This window comes from Erithacus rubecula (assembly GCF_903797595.1).
Source record: "Erithacus rubecula genome assembly, chromosome: 20".
Classification (NCBI taxonomy): Eukaryota; Metazoa; Chordata; class Aves; order Passeriformes; family Muscicapidae; genus Erithacus; species Erithacus rubecula.
Genome location: NC_136672.1, coordinates 4,167,160 through 4,180,573, shown reverse-complemented (window position 1 = coordinate 4,180,573; position 13,414 = coordinate 4,167,160). Strand labels below are relative to the sequence as shown.

Below are 13,414 nucleotides of genomic sequence, written 5' to 3'. Positions count from 1 at the left end.
TTAATTCAGTTGAAGCTGAACAGATTTTTTTATGCCTCCAGTGCCATCGTGCATTAACGCCACATATGAAAAACAGGATTTAAATTATTCAGAAATAAGAAAGCAGTTCCAGCAGTTTACAGATCTTCTCCTATTCAGGTTCTTCAGGAAAATTTCCTAAAGAAAGGCAGACTAAAACCTGATGGGGACTCTAAGGAAAACCCAAAGGGAGTTCATTTGCTGGGCACATTGTGCAGACAGCCCTTCGGTGAGCAGTGCCCAGGAGCTCTTCCTGAGACTCCAGCACCACCCTGAGCAGGAGAACAAGCCCAGAGGATCCATCCCATGTTTGCAGTGGGGTTGTTGTCCCAGTGACAGTCCTGGGTTGTCACCATAGCAACTTTCACCAAGAACTCACAATGCACCCAAACGAACTCCCAGCTAAATTAACTTATTGCATGTCACCAGTGAGAAATGACTGTTCAGAGGTAATTTTCTGTACTAATATGTAATAGAGTTAACTCTCTAAATTGAATTAAATTAATTAAATGCCACTCCCAGTAAATCAGATTCTATTACATGAATGTTAAAAGAAATTAAAGATGTTTTAATAAAGATTACTAATAATAACTTAATATTATTACTTCATTTTAATTCAAAAATTCTGCTCAGTTTATTTTAGACACATGTCTTCCCTTCACTAGGAAGGAATACCTAATTACTGCACATGTATTACACACAGTTATTTCATAGACATGGGCTTAGATTAGCTAAAAGAACTAACACCAGCATTTTAAGAAGAAATACAGTTTGGTTTAATAAGTGATACCCTAAGATTCTTCCTCCCCTCACACTGTGAGTTTCTAGAGAGTGAGTTTCATTTCTGCTTTTTGTAGAAAAAAAAATGAAAACATCTTTCAGCAAAGCCAATTGCAAACAAAGAGGAAAAAGAATAAAAAACATCATGTCTGCCTAGGCAGGGTACAAAAATAACAGCCCTTTAATGGCTTTGCAGATCTATCTAACAATGCATTATTAAGTTTGTTTTTTAAAGTAGATTCTTGCACTTTGGAGGACAGACAGCTGGGAGGCAAATCTACAGTGCTCCCAGTTTCTGATGTAAATAAAAATTTAAATTTGCCAGCTGATGGTGTTTGTGCTGCCCCCATGACCCTGACTTTAACTCACAGCACACCAAGACACTGTGGGCAAAAACAGGGGCTGTTTAAATAATCACTTCTCAGAATTCTGAACCACATTATTCAGTTTTATCCATTATTTAGTTTTCAGGGAGAAGCTGTGCTTGTGCTGAGAAGGCAGCTGGTGACAGCAGAGGGAGCACAAGGAGCTGTCACATCTGCCACTGGCCACAGGGTGACAATGACGTCAGCCCCAGCACCAGCTCAGCTCAACACCCAGAGGAAAGGCAGCACTGCTGCTAAAATATGGCAAATAAGGATTAAAACATTCCCTGAACCCCCAGCAAATGTGAGTTAAGGCTGTGACAACCTGGTGGGGTGGAACAAGATGAGCTTTAGCATCCCACCTGCATCCCATGTATCAGTAAAAGGGGATTATGGACTTAACTGTTCAATGTTCATATGCATCTAAGTTATTATCCACAGATTTAAAGTTATAATTATATATTTTTTAAAAGTCTTAGTAGCCATAATAAGGCACCAAATCACAAAGTCTTCCACAGATCTTTTCTGGGAAGGAATAGCTGAACAACTGAGGAGGCTGAAGACAACCTCTCACCTGATTTTTCACAGTGATCACTGGCAAAGATTATACAATCAAGGAAAAAAAATTAAATTATTACTCTTGGAAACTGGCTGGAAGATATGGAAGCTGTAGTAAGATATGAATTACAATGGAGCCTATGTCCAAGAGAACATATTATTTTCATCCTATTTCACCCTGAGGACTTTCTCCTTATGAGAAAGGAAATGTACAGCAGGAAAGAACTGCCAATGCAGGACAGGACAGCCTGACACCCCCAGCACCTGCAGGAAGGGCTCTCATGGTTTGTCAGTCAAGTCTAAACAACTACAGTGGAAACTTTGGGGAAATTAAAGTAAGGAATATATTTAAATGTATACTTCAGGGGACTACCTGCAGGGGAAAAATGGGTAGTGATTAAACAGGAGAAATGGGGAGTGAAGAAGAAACTGCACGTTATCAAATTGAGGTCTTTGCAGAACAAGGTATCTGAAACTTGGCAGTTTCTCCTGGCAAGCTAAGTTCAGGGAGAGAATAGTGAAAGAGAAGAATTAGCACTGCTCTGAACAGCCTGGATTACAGAGCTACATAATGGGGTGAGCCTGAAAGGCACAGAAAATAAACCAGCCTTAGGTTTTACTTGTACACAGCAGCAGGTTACTGTTCCACTGGTTACTGTTTGAGATTAACTCAAAGGCTACTTTATAACTCTCCAAGCACAGTGTGCTGGTTTTGGCTGGGACAGAGTTAATTTTCTTACAGTAGCTGGTGTGGGGCTGTGGTTTGCAGATAACCAGAGGTGTTTCCATTACTGCTGAGCCAAGGCTTGTCCTGCTCCTCACCCCACACTGCCAGCCAGGAGGCTGGGGGGACACAAGGAGCTGGCAGGGGACACAGCCAGGACAGCTGACCCCAGCTGACACGAGGGAATACTCCACAGCAGATGGTGTCACATCATCACCACATAAAGCTGGGGAAAGGAGGAAGATGGGGATGTTTGTGTTCCCCAGGCACTGCTCCTGTGATGGAGCTCTGCTGTCAGGGATGGCTGAACACCTGCCTGCCTTGGGAAGGGAGAAATCAACTCCCTGCTCTGCTTTGCCTGTGTGACTTTTGCTTTACTTATTAAAATATTTTTATCTCAACCCACGAGTTTTCTCACTTTTACTGCTCCAACTCTCTCCGCATCCTGCCAGGGGGGAGTGAGCAAGGGGCTGAGCTCCTGCCTGGGGTTAAACCACAACATACAGATACTGCATTTAAAAAATAACTCTGCACTAACTGGAAGGATTATTAGAGAAGAAAAACATAAATTACTATGGTTTGAAAAACAGCCTGAAAACAGTAGCACAAGGGAAAACTGGACAGGCTGCTTAGGAAAACACAGGAGACACAAAAAGGCCTCTGAAGTGGAAGGGAAGATCAGCTCTCCTGGGCCAAGCAGCCAACAAAGAATGGGCTTGAGTTATAGGAAAGACAGGCTGAATATGAATATGAAGATGCCTTTCCAATAAAAATCAAAACATCTTTCAAGAACATCTGTTGGGCTTGTCTGAGAGAGGAGAGAGGGTTAAATCTAAATCACTTTTAGCTCATCTAAAGGGATATACCCAGTCCTATGATGACCTCAAGGAGGCATTTGAATTTGTAATGGAGTTGAAGAATCATCCATTCTCCAGGTTAGTAACTCATGTGCTTCCAAACAGAAGTTCATGAGAGTCTGTCTAGCCTCCTAAAGGTGAAGAGTCTGGCTGGCTCCACAAAAACTGATAAAAAGATAGCACCAGCAGCCAAATCAGAAATTAAGCCTGAATTGTTAAGAGCATCCTGGAAACAGGAGGAGAGGTCCTCAGGAGCCTATGATAAAACAGAGAACAATTTCTGTTCACATGAGAAGAGGCCAGCAGGAGCCTGAGTCACACCAAGTTCAGCTGCTCCCATTGGGCAAGCAATAACAACAGTGGGTGCCAGGCAGCAGCGCTGGAGGTGGTGCTGTTAAACACAGGTCCCACAGCACAGCTGAGCATGAGCCACTGCTGCCACCCCACATGGCAGGATGCCTGCAGGGAAAATCACCTCCTCTCCAGATGCTAATGCTCACTGCTCTGCCTCAACCAGTTCAGGAAGAACCTGAAGGATCAGGTGCACCATGCACACCTGAGCAGAAGCTTCAGAGCGTTTACTAGAGTGTGAGCTGGCTAAACTGACATTTTAAGTAGTCCTGTAGGATTTGTAAAGTATGAGCTACCACCTTTAACAGCTCAGGAAAAACATTAAAATAATCTAGCAAAACATAGGGAAGCCAAGGGTTCTCAGACTAGAGGAATGTCAACAACAGATAGTCAACAAGAGAACACAAGGTCCCTCAGGCCAAATGCTTCACACACAGTGTAAAAGAATCAAAAACACATTTTCATTCCCTTCCTTTTCCCAAGATAACCCATCCAGCATTTGTATGGTAACTATTCCAGGAGCATGTACTAGTGTTACAGTTCAAAGTGGATTTCATCCTTCCCAAGGAAGGGATCAGGTAACCTTAGAAACCCAGCATGTATCTCAAAACAATCATTACCAAAGCGAGCTAATACATTTCCTGATGAACCTCTCCTCCAGCTCACAGTTTGCAGATCTTATCTACATTATATTTATATGCCTTACAAGCCTCCTCCAGGTAGCAAGATGATAATCTAATAATGGAAAGTGGTCAGCACACTGCAGATAAATCAAAGCTGATAGGTCATTTTTTTTCATGGGAAACTGTTGGCTGCCTTCTGCATGAAAAGCTGCATGAGCCAGGCTTCAAGACAGAGAAGAAACTGCCTTCATGGACATGTCTGGTTAAAAGAAGAATAGAAGTGAACAACAGAATTAGTTCAGAAAGTAAAGGGAGAAAGAGGCACCTGATGAAGGGGTGAGCTATGCTACAAAGTCACTTTCAAGGAAACAAGTTGCAGACTCTGCTGGGTGGGGAGGAGATGTGGGATGGGTGTTTGCTGCTGTCAGCAGGTACAAAAGGGGCATCTTACAAAAGAAATACTGGGCCATATATGCTCTGATGGAGGGCAAATATCAGACATTTTATTCATAATTGGAAAACAGTTATTTTACAAGCAGACTGACAGAAGAATAGAGCATTTGCCAATGCCTGAGCTGCTGCAGTGCCAAAAGAGCAGGAGCTTGACCATTTCACAGCCCACATGCTCCACACACTGCACTGGGGAACAGCAGCAGGGAGCAAAGCACCCACTGTGGGCAGATAAACACCCATAACCCAGCATGCAGTTTGATCATAACCAGCACCATCATCATTGTGCAGCTGGGTTAAAATTTATCTTCTAAAATATCCAGTTGTCAACAACTGTATTGGCAGTTTTGTTGCTGAGAAAGCAAACTGGGATTTATCTGAGAGAACTTCCCACCTAGGAGCACCCTGACAATTGGGTCTAGAGCAGAAAAGCCAAGCTGGTGTTACCCAATCTGTGCTTACTCTCTCTTCAAAGAATATTCTTGGAGAGAAAATGTCCCAGGCTAGAAATGGCCAATGCAAAGAGAAATCTGATGATGCACATGTTGTCCTGCTGCCTTCATGCAGGACATCAACCCCTACAACCTAGAACATCTGAAAAGTGCTTTTAACCAACTGTGTCTAGTGTTGGAAAGCTCCTATTTTTGTCTAATTCTAGAAGTAACTATTTACAGGTCAGGCTCTTGCCATTCTCAAGCTGATAAACCCATATCATTCTTAACCAAGGAAACAGAAAAAGAATATTCTGTCTGTATTTCTATTATAAGCTATTTCTCTGTTTCTGCTATGAGAATTATGCCCAAATTTGCACAACAGCAAACTGCAACAGACTATCTCTACGAAGAATAAAAACTACCTGAGGAGAACTAGGAATACCTATTTGAGCTCTTACCTACTTTTCCATTCCCAGCTGAGCAATCTGCAAAGCTCACAAGGCAAGCACAGATATCAAAGCACCTCTGAGGGGGCAGCTGTCCTGTAAATCCAACTCAAACTTCAAGTACATTGGGGAGAATATATTTCATGGTTACTCTCTTCTTTTTAAATAACCCCAGGGTTATTTATTTGTTTGCTTTTCTTGAAGAGATAAATGTTTTTCCCAAAAACCTGTACTAATTACTTTGGTGTGCTGTTGTCTGAACAGAGCATTCAAAGCAGGGGAATCTGCAGCTTCCCAGGAGCTACAGAAGGTTTAAACCTTGAGAACTGCCAGTGCTTGCTTGCAGGGCTCAGGGTGTCCAGCTCTGACAAACCCTCTCTCCTGAAAAAAGACACCAATTCTCAATGGGAATCTCTCCTTGGGCATCTTTGACTTGCAAACCAGCAAGACACACACAGAAAGAGCAACAAATCCAAATAAAGTTTACCAAAGATTATTCACACATTTGCTGTTTAACTTTTCTCCTTCACTTCACAATGGCACTGTTGAAGATACTCATAATATTTCTTGCACTTGTGAGAGCAAAAAGCCTATTAAATACCACTGAACTACTGCCTGTCACAGCCACTCCTCTGGAAAGAAAAGAAGATAGGAAACCAAAGTTTCTTTTTCTAATATTTAACTCCAACTCTCCCAGCTCATCCTTCTTGCTTTGTCTCCTTGACTATGCAAATTGCTCCTCCTGTCTGCTCTAATCTTTTTGCATTTTCTGCTCCTATTCACCCAGTACTGGACTCACAAATTACCTCCATCCTCTATTCTGTGCAGGCTGTAAAATGGTAATTACTCCTCTATCAGAGAAGTGATATCTCAGTGGGTTTTATGAACAAATTCATGTTTGTTTAAAGATACTTATAACAGCAAAACACCCCCATGATAACGTTTATCAAAAAGAAAACATTTTTGTGTTACAAAGCCTTAATGTATGGCCACAGGTTATCATTAAGTTATCAAGTGACTGCATATTAAGATCTAATTGAAGAACTTATTGCAGTGCTCCCCCTCCTTCTGCAATGATGATTTATGGCACATTTTGTCACTACAATGTGCAGCAGTTCAGTACAAACACAGCACTTAACTAACAAGATGACAGAGGCAGATATTCAAGCACAAGCTATAAATACTCAAATGAGTCAGAGGTTGTAAATCTGTTGTAAATCATACCTGATTTGTAGGCTGGAACACATTTTCTAATCTTATGGAAAAAGCCTCTGCTGGTTCCTACAATAATGACATGAACCAGAAAAACTCAACACTTTTCTTTTTAAAAAAGACTGATTGTGTTACACACTGTCATAATTCTACTTAAAATCCTGATGGGATTCTTTCAAAAGTTGCATTTTCCCTTCTTTCCTATGGAACTAGCACTAAACAGCAATAACATCTACCACAAGCAGAAGGAGCATATTATCAATATAGACAAACTTCATTTCTGTATGAGCAGAATGGAGGTTGCAGGAAGGTGACACACACACAAGCACAGGCAGAGAACATTCTAACAGCCCACTTGGGCAGGGTAAGTAAAGAATAAATTTAAAATATGCAGTAATCTACATGGCTGATTTGAAAATGAAAATAACCCATGCTGCTACTCCTGTCATCCCAACAGAAATGCCAGAGGAGGGAATGGGATCTCAGATATTTTTATCCATTTTTTTTTACCTTTTAACTCCCCTTTCTAATAGAGTGGACCATGCTCCTGCAGGTAAAATATACAGCACTGCTTGTGGGATAACAGGTAACCTGAAGGAAGTATGCCAACATTTGTGACACCACAATAATTTACCCAGCAACCACACACTGCTAAATGTTCTCTGTTCAGTTCCCCAAAATAAAATGTATGAAAGTGTAAACCTTGGCAGAATAATCTCACAGGCTGCAGACAAGCTCCCTGACTCTGCAAGCTGCATATTAAAATCATCTCACACTGAGGAGCCCCAAGGCACACAGCCCAGCCAGCCTGGGGGAGGGGACAGCTCCACAACACACCACAGATGGAAGGGAATGATGCTCAGCTCAGGAGCCACTGCACCACTGGGACAGAGGATGGGCAGTGCTGGACAGGCTGAATCACCCACAGGATCACTGCAGCCACTCCAGCTTCTGCTATCCTGCTTCACCATCCCCCAGCACTGAGATCCAATTCCCATTTTCCTCTTGGAAAGCCCACCTCTCCCTTCCTGGTCCCGTGCCATGAACATGTCAGACAAGGATCGTGGAGGTCCAGGAGGCACAGATTGACCATCTCTGCTTATAATAAAGGGATAAAAATATTTTCCAGCTAACATCTGTAATAAAAATATTTACCAAAATACTTTCTATGTCAGACTAACTGTGGTGTATAAACTTCACTGTTTTTACTTCTGTGTTTGCAGATTTAACACTTACCTTTATTGCAGATAATGCTGTAGGGTTGGATGGATACTTGGCCTTTCAACACCCAGCATGGATGTTTGAGTAACAAACCACTTAAACTACTTTATATCAGCTTTAGACAAATGTATTCAGCTGAAGTGGGAGTGAAGAAGCAAGGAACTGATCACCTGTGCTGACTAAACCTGCAGGAGGATGGCTAGAAGAGAAGCAGGCAGTAAAACACACCCTGGTAATATTTATGACAAGCACAGCTCCCTTAAAGCCCCTGTGGTTATTAAGTAACAGCCATTCCCATACTAGTGACCCTTTACCATACAGAACAGAGCCCACAGTTACAGCTGAATGTTTTCATTAGAAAAGCCTCTATACACAAAGTTTCTTGATCAAGTGCACATAAACAGGCAAGAGTTTACATATGTAAAATAAACACTAATAGCCTATGCTCAATAGTCCTGCTCTCCAAAAAATTACCATAAAAGAACAACAACTAGAATGTGCAATAAAAACCTGCTCATTTCCCACCTCATCTAATTCTGCAGTGCATCTCTCCAGCTGAACAGGAAGACTACTTTCATTTGTTTTCAAGTAATTGAGAAACATTTCAGGTCTTTATCAGCTCTCCAATCTTTCTTCCTTTCACACATTCTCCAGAATTGTTGCCAACGGGGTATTTATAAAAGATCCAGCCTCACAAAAATACTCAGGCAAACAATGTTGCAGGGAAAAAAACCAGAAACTGAAGGAGCTGTTATGTAGAGAAGATTTAAAGGGTTGGATCACTGTTTAAACAGAAAAAATAATTTGTTTCAGTGGATGCAAGGGCTGGGTGAGGGAGCATTTCCTAGCCCTGCTCTCCAGCAGCAGCCACATACCTTTCCCTAAAGGTGGAAATGTGTGTTTGTTTTGGAAGGGGCTTGTGCTCCACATCACAAATGGAAACATTCAGCTGGGACTGAGGCCTCAGAGCAAGAGTGAACTGACAGCACACCACAAACACACCCCCACAGGAAACCTCCCTCCTCTTGCTTCCTTTCTCTGTCCTGAGGCCTCACCAGTGACTGAACCTGCAGCAGCCCAGATCAGCTCAGAGCTACATGCACAAAACACACCAGCTCATTACTGGCCAGGACAGCAACTCCACACCTCTGAGACAGACAAATCCATGACAAACTGACTATTAATTGAAAATAATCAGACCTTGATCCCAGGTTTCTAACACAGAAGAAACCAACCCAAAGGGCAAACCCTTCCCCCCTCTCAAGCCCCACCACCTGGCCCTTCCTCCCACTTGAGCAAAGTGCTTCTCCTCCACAAACACTGCTGAGAGCAAACAAGGCACTGTACAAACACCCTGCCCCAGCCAGCTGAAAAGCAAACTGAAAAACCCTTCCAGATCCCACCTGCACTCCTATGATTTCTTTTTCCCCACTAGGACCAACCAGTGCAAGCACCTCTCACTGCCATGGCAACCCAGTGGCAGATCTCAGTGACACACACATCACACACATAAAATTCAGCAGTTTTTAAAAAGTTATCACAAACAGCTCCATTAAGTCATATTTATAAAGATCTCACCTACCAAAATCTACATTTTGCAAAATGTCCAGTTCCAGTGTAGCTTTAATCTCTGATTTAATACTTCCTGTCCACTGGCATGCATTACCTGCTGCAGTCCATTCACTCAGGTTTACTCTGCCAGCCTGTCACCACAACTAATTTAATTGCTGTGTCCCAGATAGGAAATAAATTTAACTGTGTTGCCTTTTAGTTCTAGTAGCATGTGTCACTCAACCTTGAAAATGTATCCAAATAAAGCCCTTGGTGCAGCACTGCAATAGAGTTTACAGTCAACTTTGAATATTGTATGAAAAAACTACAGTCAATTTTTCCTTTCATTAATTTTGTATTAATATTTTCTTTATTTTAATAAATTCCTGCTACCTCTCATAAGCTCATGCACATCCCTCTTGAAGGTAAATGTAAGGAACTGCATTAAAAAGTGGAAATGGAACATTTCCACAGAGCAACCTGAAAAGCAACAAGTAGTTGCCAGACAAAGACAATTCAAAGAAGGGTCTCTTACAGGATTGTAAATAACCCCTCCCCTTGTCCTGAGCATGAACAGGAGGTTTGGCTTCTCTGTAGGACAGGTTCCCCCTTCCAAGGATGCTGAACCACAAAAAGTTGCATCACTGCTTCTGACAGAAGAAATAATAAATGCCAAAAAGCTGCTTAATCTCTAACATAACTATCTTTACTCATTGCTGTTTTCTTCCTGATTCATATTTTATAGCAGTAGAAGATGCTTAAACACATGGATAGTGCACCAAAAAAATCCAACAGATGGAGAAATGCATCCCTTAAGTATGAAAGAAACAAACTCACAAGCATACCTGAAAAATTGAAGTTATTAACTAGAAACTTAAACGTGGCAGTTTGAAGCAATTAAAAGCAAAGCTGTCACAACAGAGACAGAAATAGTAACAGCCCACAGGGGGAAGGCAGAAGGCTCTGTGTCTCACTAGTAACAGAAATGAAGAGCCACTGCATTAACACGTGAAAATGAATTTAGTTACCCTGACAGCAAAAACATCTGCTGCTGAACTGTGATATTAAAAAGTCATTATAATCCATTATAGAACAGTGAAACCTCTTTACACAGAAGTGAGCTGATACAGAGAACAAAACAAGCAACACTGTGAAAACAGAAATATTTAGAAATTACTGTTATGTAACTTAATTCCAAAGTTTTTTATGTACAGAAGTTTTGGTGGGACTCACATACCTCTGCTCCCTCCTCCTGAAAGTAAAGGTCAGTGTTATAAACTACATGAGATCTCACAGTGCAGATGCTACAGAATTCAAACTAGAACTTTCTGACCTCTCACTTTCTAGATAGGAAAAACTTCAAAAGAAAAAGGCAGAGTTTCAATAAATTACTTTTACATTATCATCATCATACAGTTATTACTTTATTTTTCTGAATTGATATTATTGAAGTAATATTTAATTTCAGCTGTCTAAATCATAAGAAGTGTTTGAAATGTGAGTTATTTAGTCCACCCCTTATATTAGGCTTGGCTCTTCTCTAATTCTCAGCCTTTGGGTTCTCTAGGAAGCTCCACTTGCTTCTCTGTCACCTAATTACCCACCAATAAATGACAATGCATTTGAGCTGGTTCAGAACTGTTCAAATCAAAGGACAGACCACACAAAAAGGTCTGTAAGCCAGCAGCAGCAGAAGAGAAAGACATTACCTTGCCTCTCTTCCTCACCTTTCTGAAAGGCACAGCTTCATTGCCTTTTCTCCTAGGGAACCTGGCAGCCCAGTGCCCCTGAAGGGGAAGGCATTCCTTACCTCTGCTGCTTCCTGACCCTGCTGCAAACCAGCTCCACTCACTTCCCAGGCAGAAAAAACCCACACAGAAAGAAAAACAGGCAGTGGTGGCAGCAGGGGAAATAGTTTCTCCTAAGCTCCATGAATTGAGTTTACACATTCAATTGAGCTGAATTGTGCAAGGGGAAAGGGGCAATTACTTGTCTTTGAAACAGATAAATAACTACTAACAACTAAATGGAAAACTGCATCTGTCTTGACAAAAGAGATGACACATGCTGTGTTATGGTTCACAGAAAATTAATCCATATATTCTTGTCAAAAGGCTGCTGTAGAATACCCAGCAAGATAAGCCAAAGCTTATGCTGAGAATCCCAATAAAACTTTAGGAACATAACAATCCTAGTAAGATATACTCCCCTCATTAAACAGACACAATGAATAAAAAGTAAAAACACCATTTTTTTAAACAAGCTTATAAAAATAACAAACATTTCACAAAGAATAAACATGGATTTACCTTTGGTTTTTTGTTCAGCAGCCTGAAAGAAGAGAAGAACAAAACAAATCAACTACTTGTCAATACTGCAAGTTATACCTCATAATTATAGGGCAGCAGGCCTAACTTTTTGCAGAAACTGCTTTCATAAATCAGTATTTGTTTCATTTAAGGATTAGAGAATGCTAGTTTAACTCCATGTGATAGGAATGTGGGAATGGCAACCTCTGTGTGACTGAAGGCAGGAGCACATGTCAAAGAAGCAGTGGAAAGAGAGGGCAGCAGCCCAATGCACCTGAGGGTCACCATGGACTCACACCATGTCTGTGAACCCTTGAACCCCAGCAGAATTAATTTCTGTGACTTTGTCCAGCATCCCTGGGAATCCACCCACACTTATCAGCTTTCACAGACCTGCTGTTTATTTTTTAATCTGGGAATCTACCCTTTTTTTTAATACCAAAAAAAGACAGTGATCAATTCTTATTTCAAATTCAAACTGTGCAGTCCAGAACATGAGGGAGAAGAATGCCCACAGTGAAAATGGGATGGCAGAGTGCCTCCAGCACCCTCTGGGACTGGTGCAGGTACTTGTGGCTGAGGAGGGGCCACGGGAGCCAGGGGTGAGCAGCCCCTTCCCAGCAGGGCATGGGCAGTGCCAAGGCCCTGGCACAGCTGCCTGGGCAGGGATTCTGTGACCACAGCCCCTCCCCAAGCCAGTGGCAATGATCACTCGTGCCAGGCTCACTCCTGAAGTGAAGCTGCAGCATCAGTATCCACACTCACATTTAAAAGTGAAGGGAATAATTACAACAGGAACATGAACAAACCTTTTTCTGAGCACCTTCCTTCTTTTTCTTTTCTTCCTGCTTTTTCTTTTTCTTTTCTTCCATCAAATGTTCCTCTTCTTGTGTTTCTTGTTCTTTCTCCCTGATAAAAACAAAGATTAGGAAGAGCTTTTCAGTAAAGATGAAGGTGAATAATCCATATTTGCATTGCTAACTTTCTACATCTCATGTCTAAAAAAGGCTGCTTCTAATGCTGCAATAAAAGCACTAAAAAAGAGCTGTTCCAAAATTGAAACTCATAACAAATAAAATAGCAGGCAGTGAGAATTCAGAATGGAGAGATTTTATTTGGAACCTCTTTCCACAATCACTCATAAGTACTGCTTAATATTAGCATATTCTATGGAAAGAAAGTTTGAAACTGGGGAAAAAATCAACCAACCCAAGTAATTAATGCAAGTTCTGCTGGCTTTCAGCAGCTGTGATTCACAATATACCTTGAAGATCATAAGCAAGTGCATTACTTTGCAACTATTTTTCTCTTTTTGATCAAACACATGCTGCATTAATTTCCCATACACATCAATTTTGTTCTCAAGAGTTGTAAACTAAGGCCCAGATGAATTCCAATAATCATGTTTTGTGTTCATCCTATAAATTCTAGCTGAAGAACTTGCATTAATGCAAAACAAGACTCTTCCAGTACCATTTTGATTAAAAATTAACCTGAATCGTTCCAAATCAAGAA

At 41.3% G+C, this 13,414-nt stretch overlaps 1 protein-coding gene across 10 annotated transcripts in view; it reads right to left on the bottom strand.

The window, feature by feature from the left end:
* TNRC6C (trinucleotide repeat containing adaptor 6C) overlaps positions 1 to 13,414 on the bottom strand; it is a 99,491-nt gene that overhangs the window by 65,783 nt on the left and 20,294 nt on the right. For all 10 annotated transcript variants that reach the window (XM_079323370.1, XM_079323379.1, XM_079323376.1 and 7 more), the window contains 2 exons: positions 12,709 to 12,808; positions 11,900 to 11,921 (listed from right to left, as the gene is read on the bottom strand). In XM_079323370.1, coding sequence (XP_079179496.1) covers positions 11,900 to 11,921; positions 12,709 to 12,771 — 85 coding nt within the window. In that variant the 5' untranslated portion in view covers positions 12,772 to 12,808. The remainder of the gene's footprint in view (positions 1 to 11,899; positions 11,922 to 12,708; positions 12,809 to 13,414) is intronic.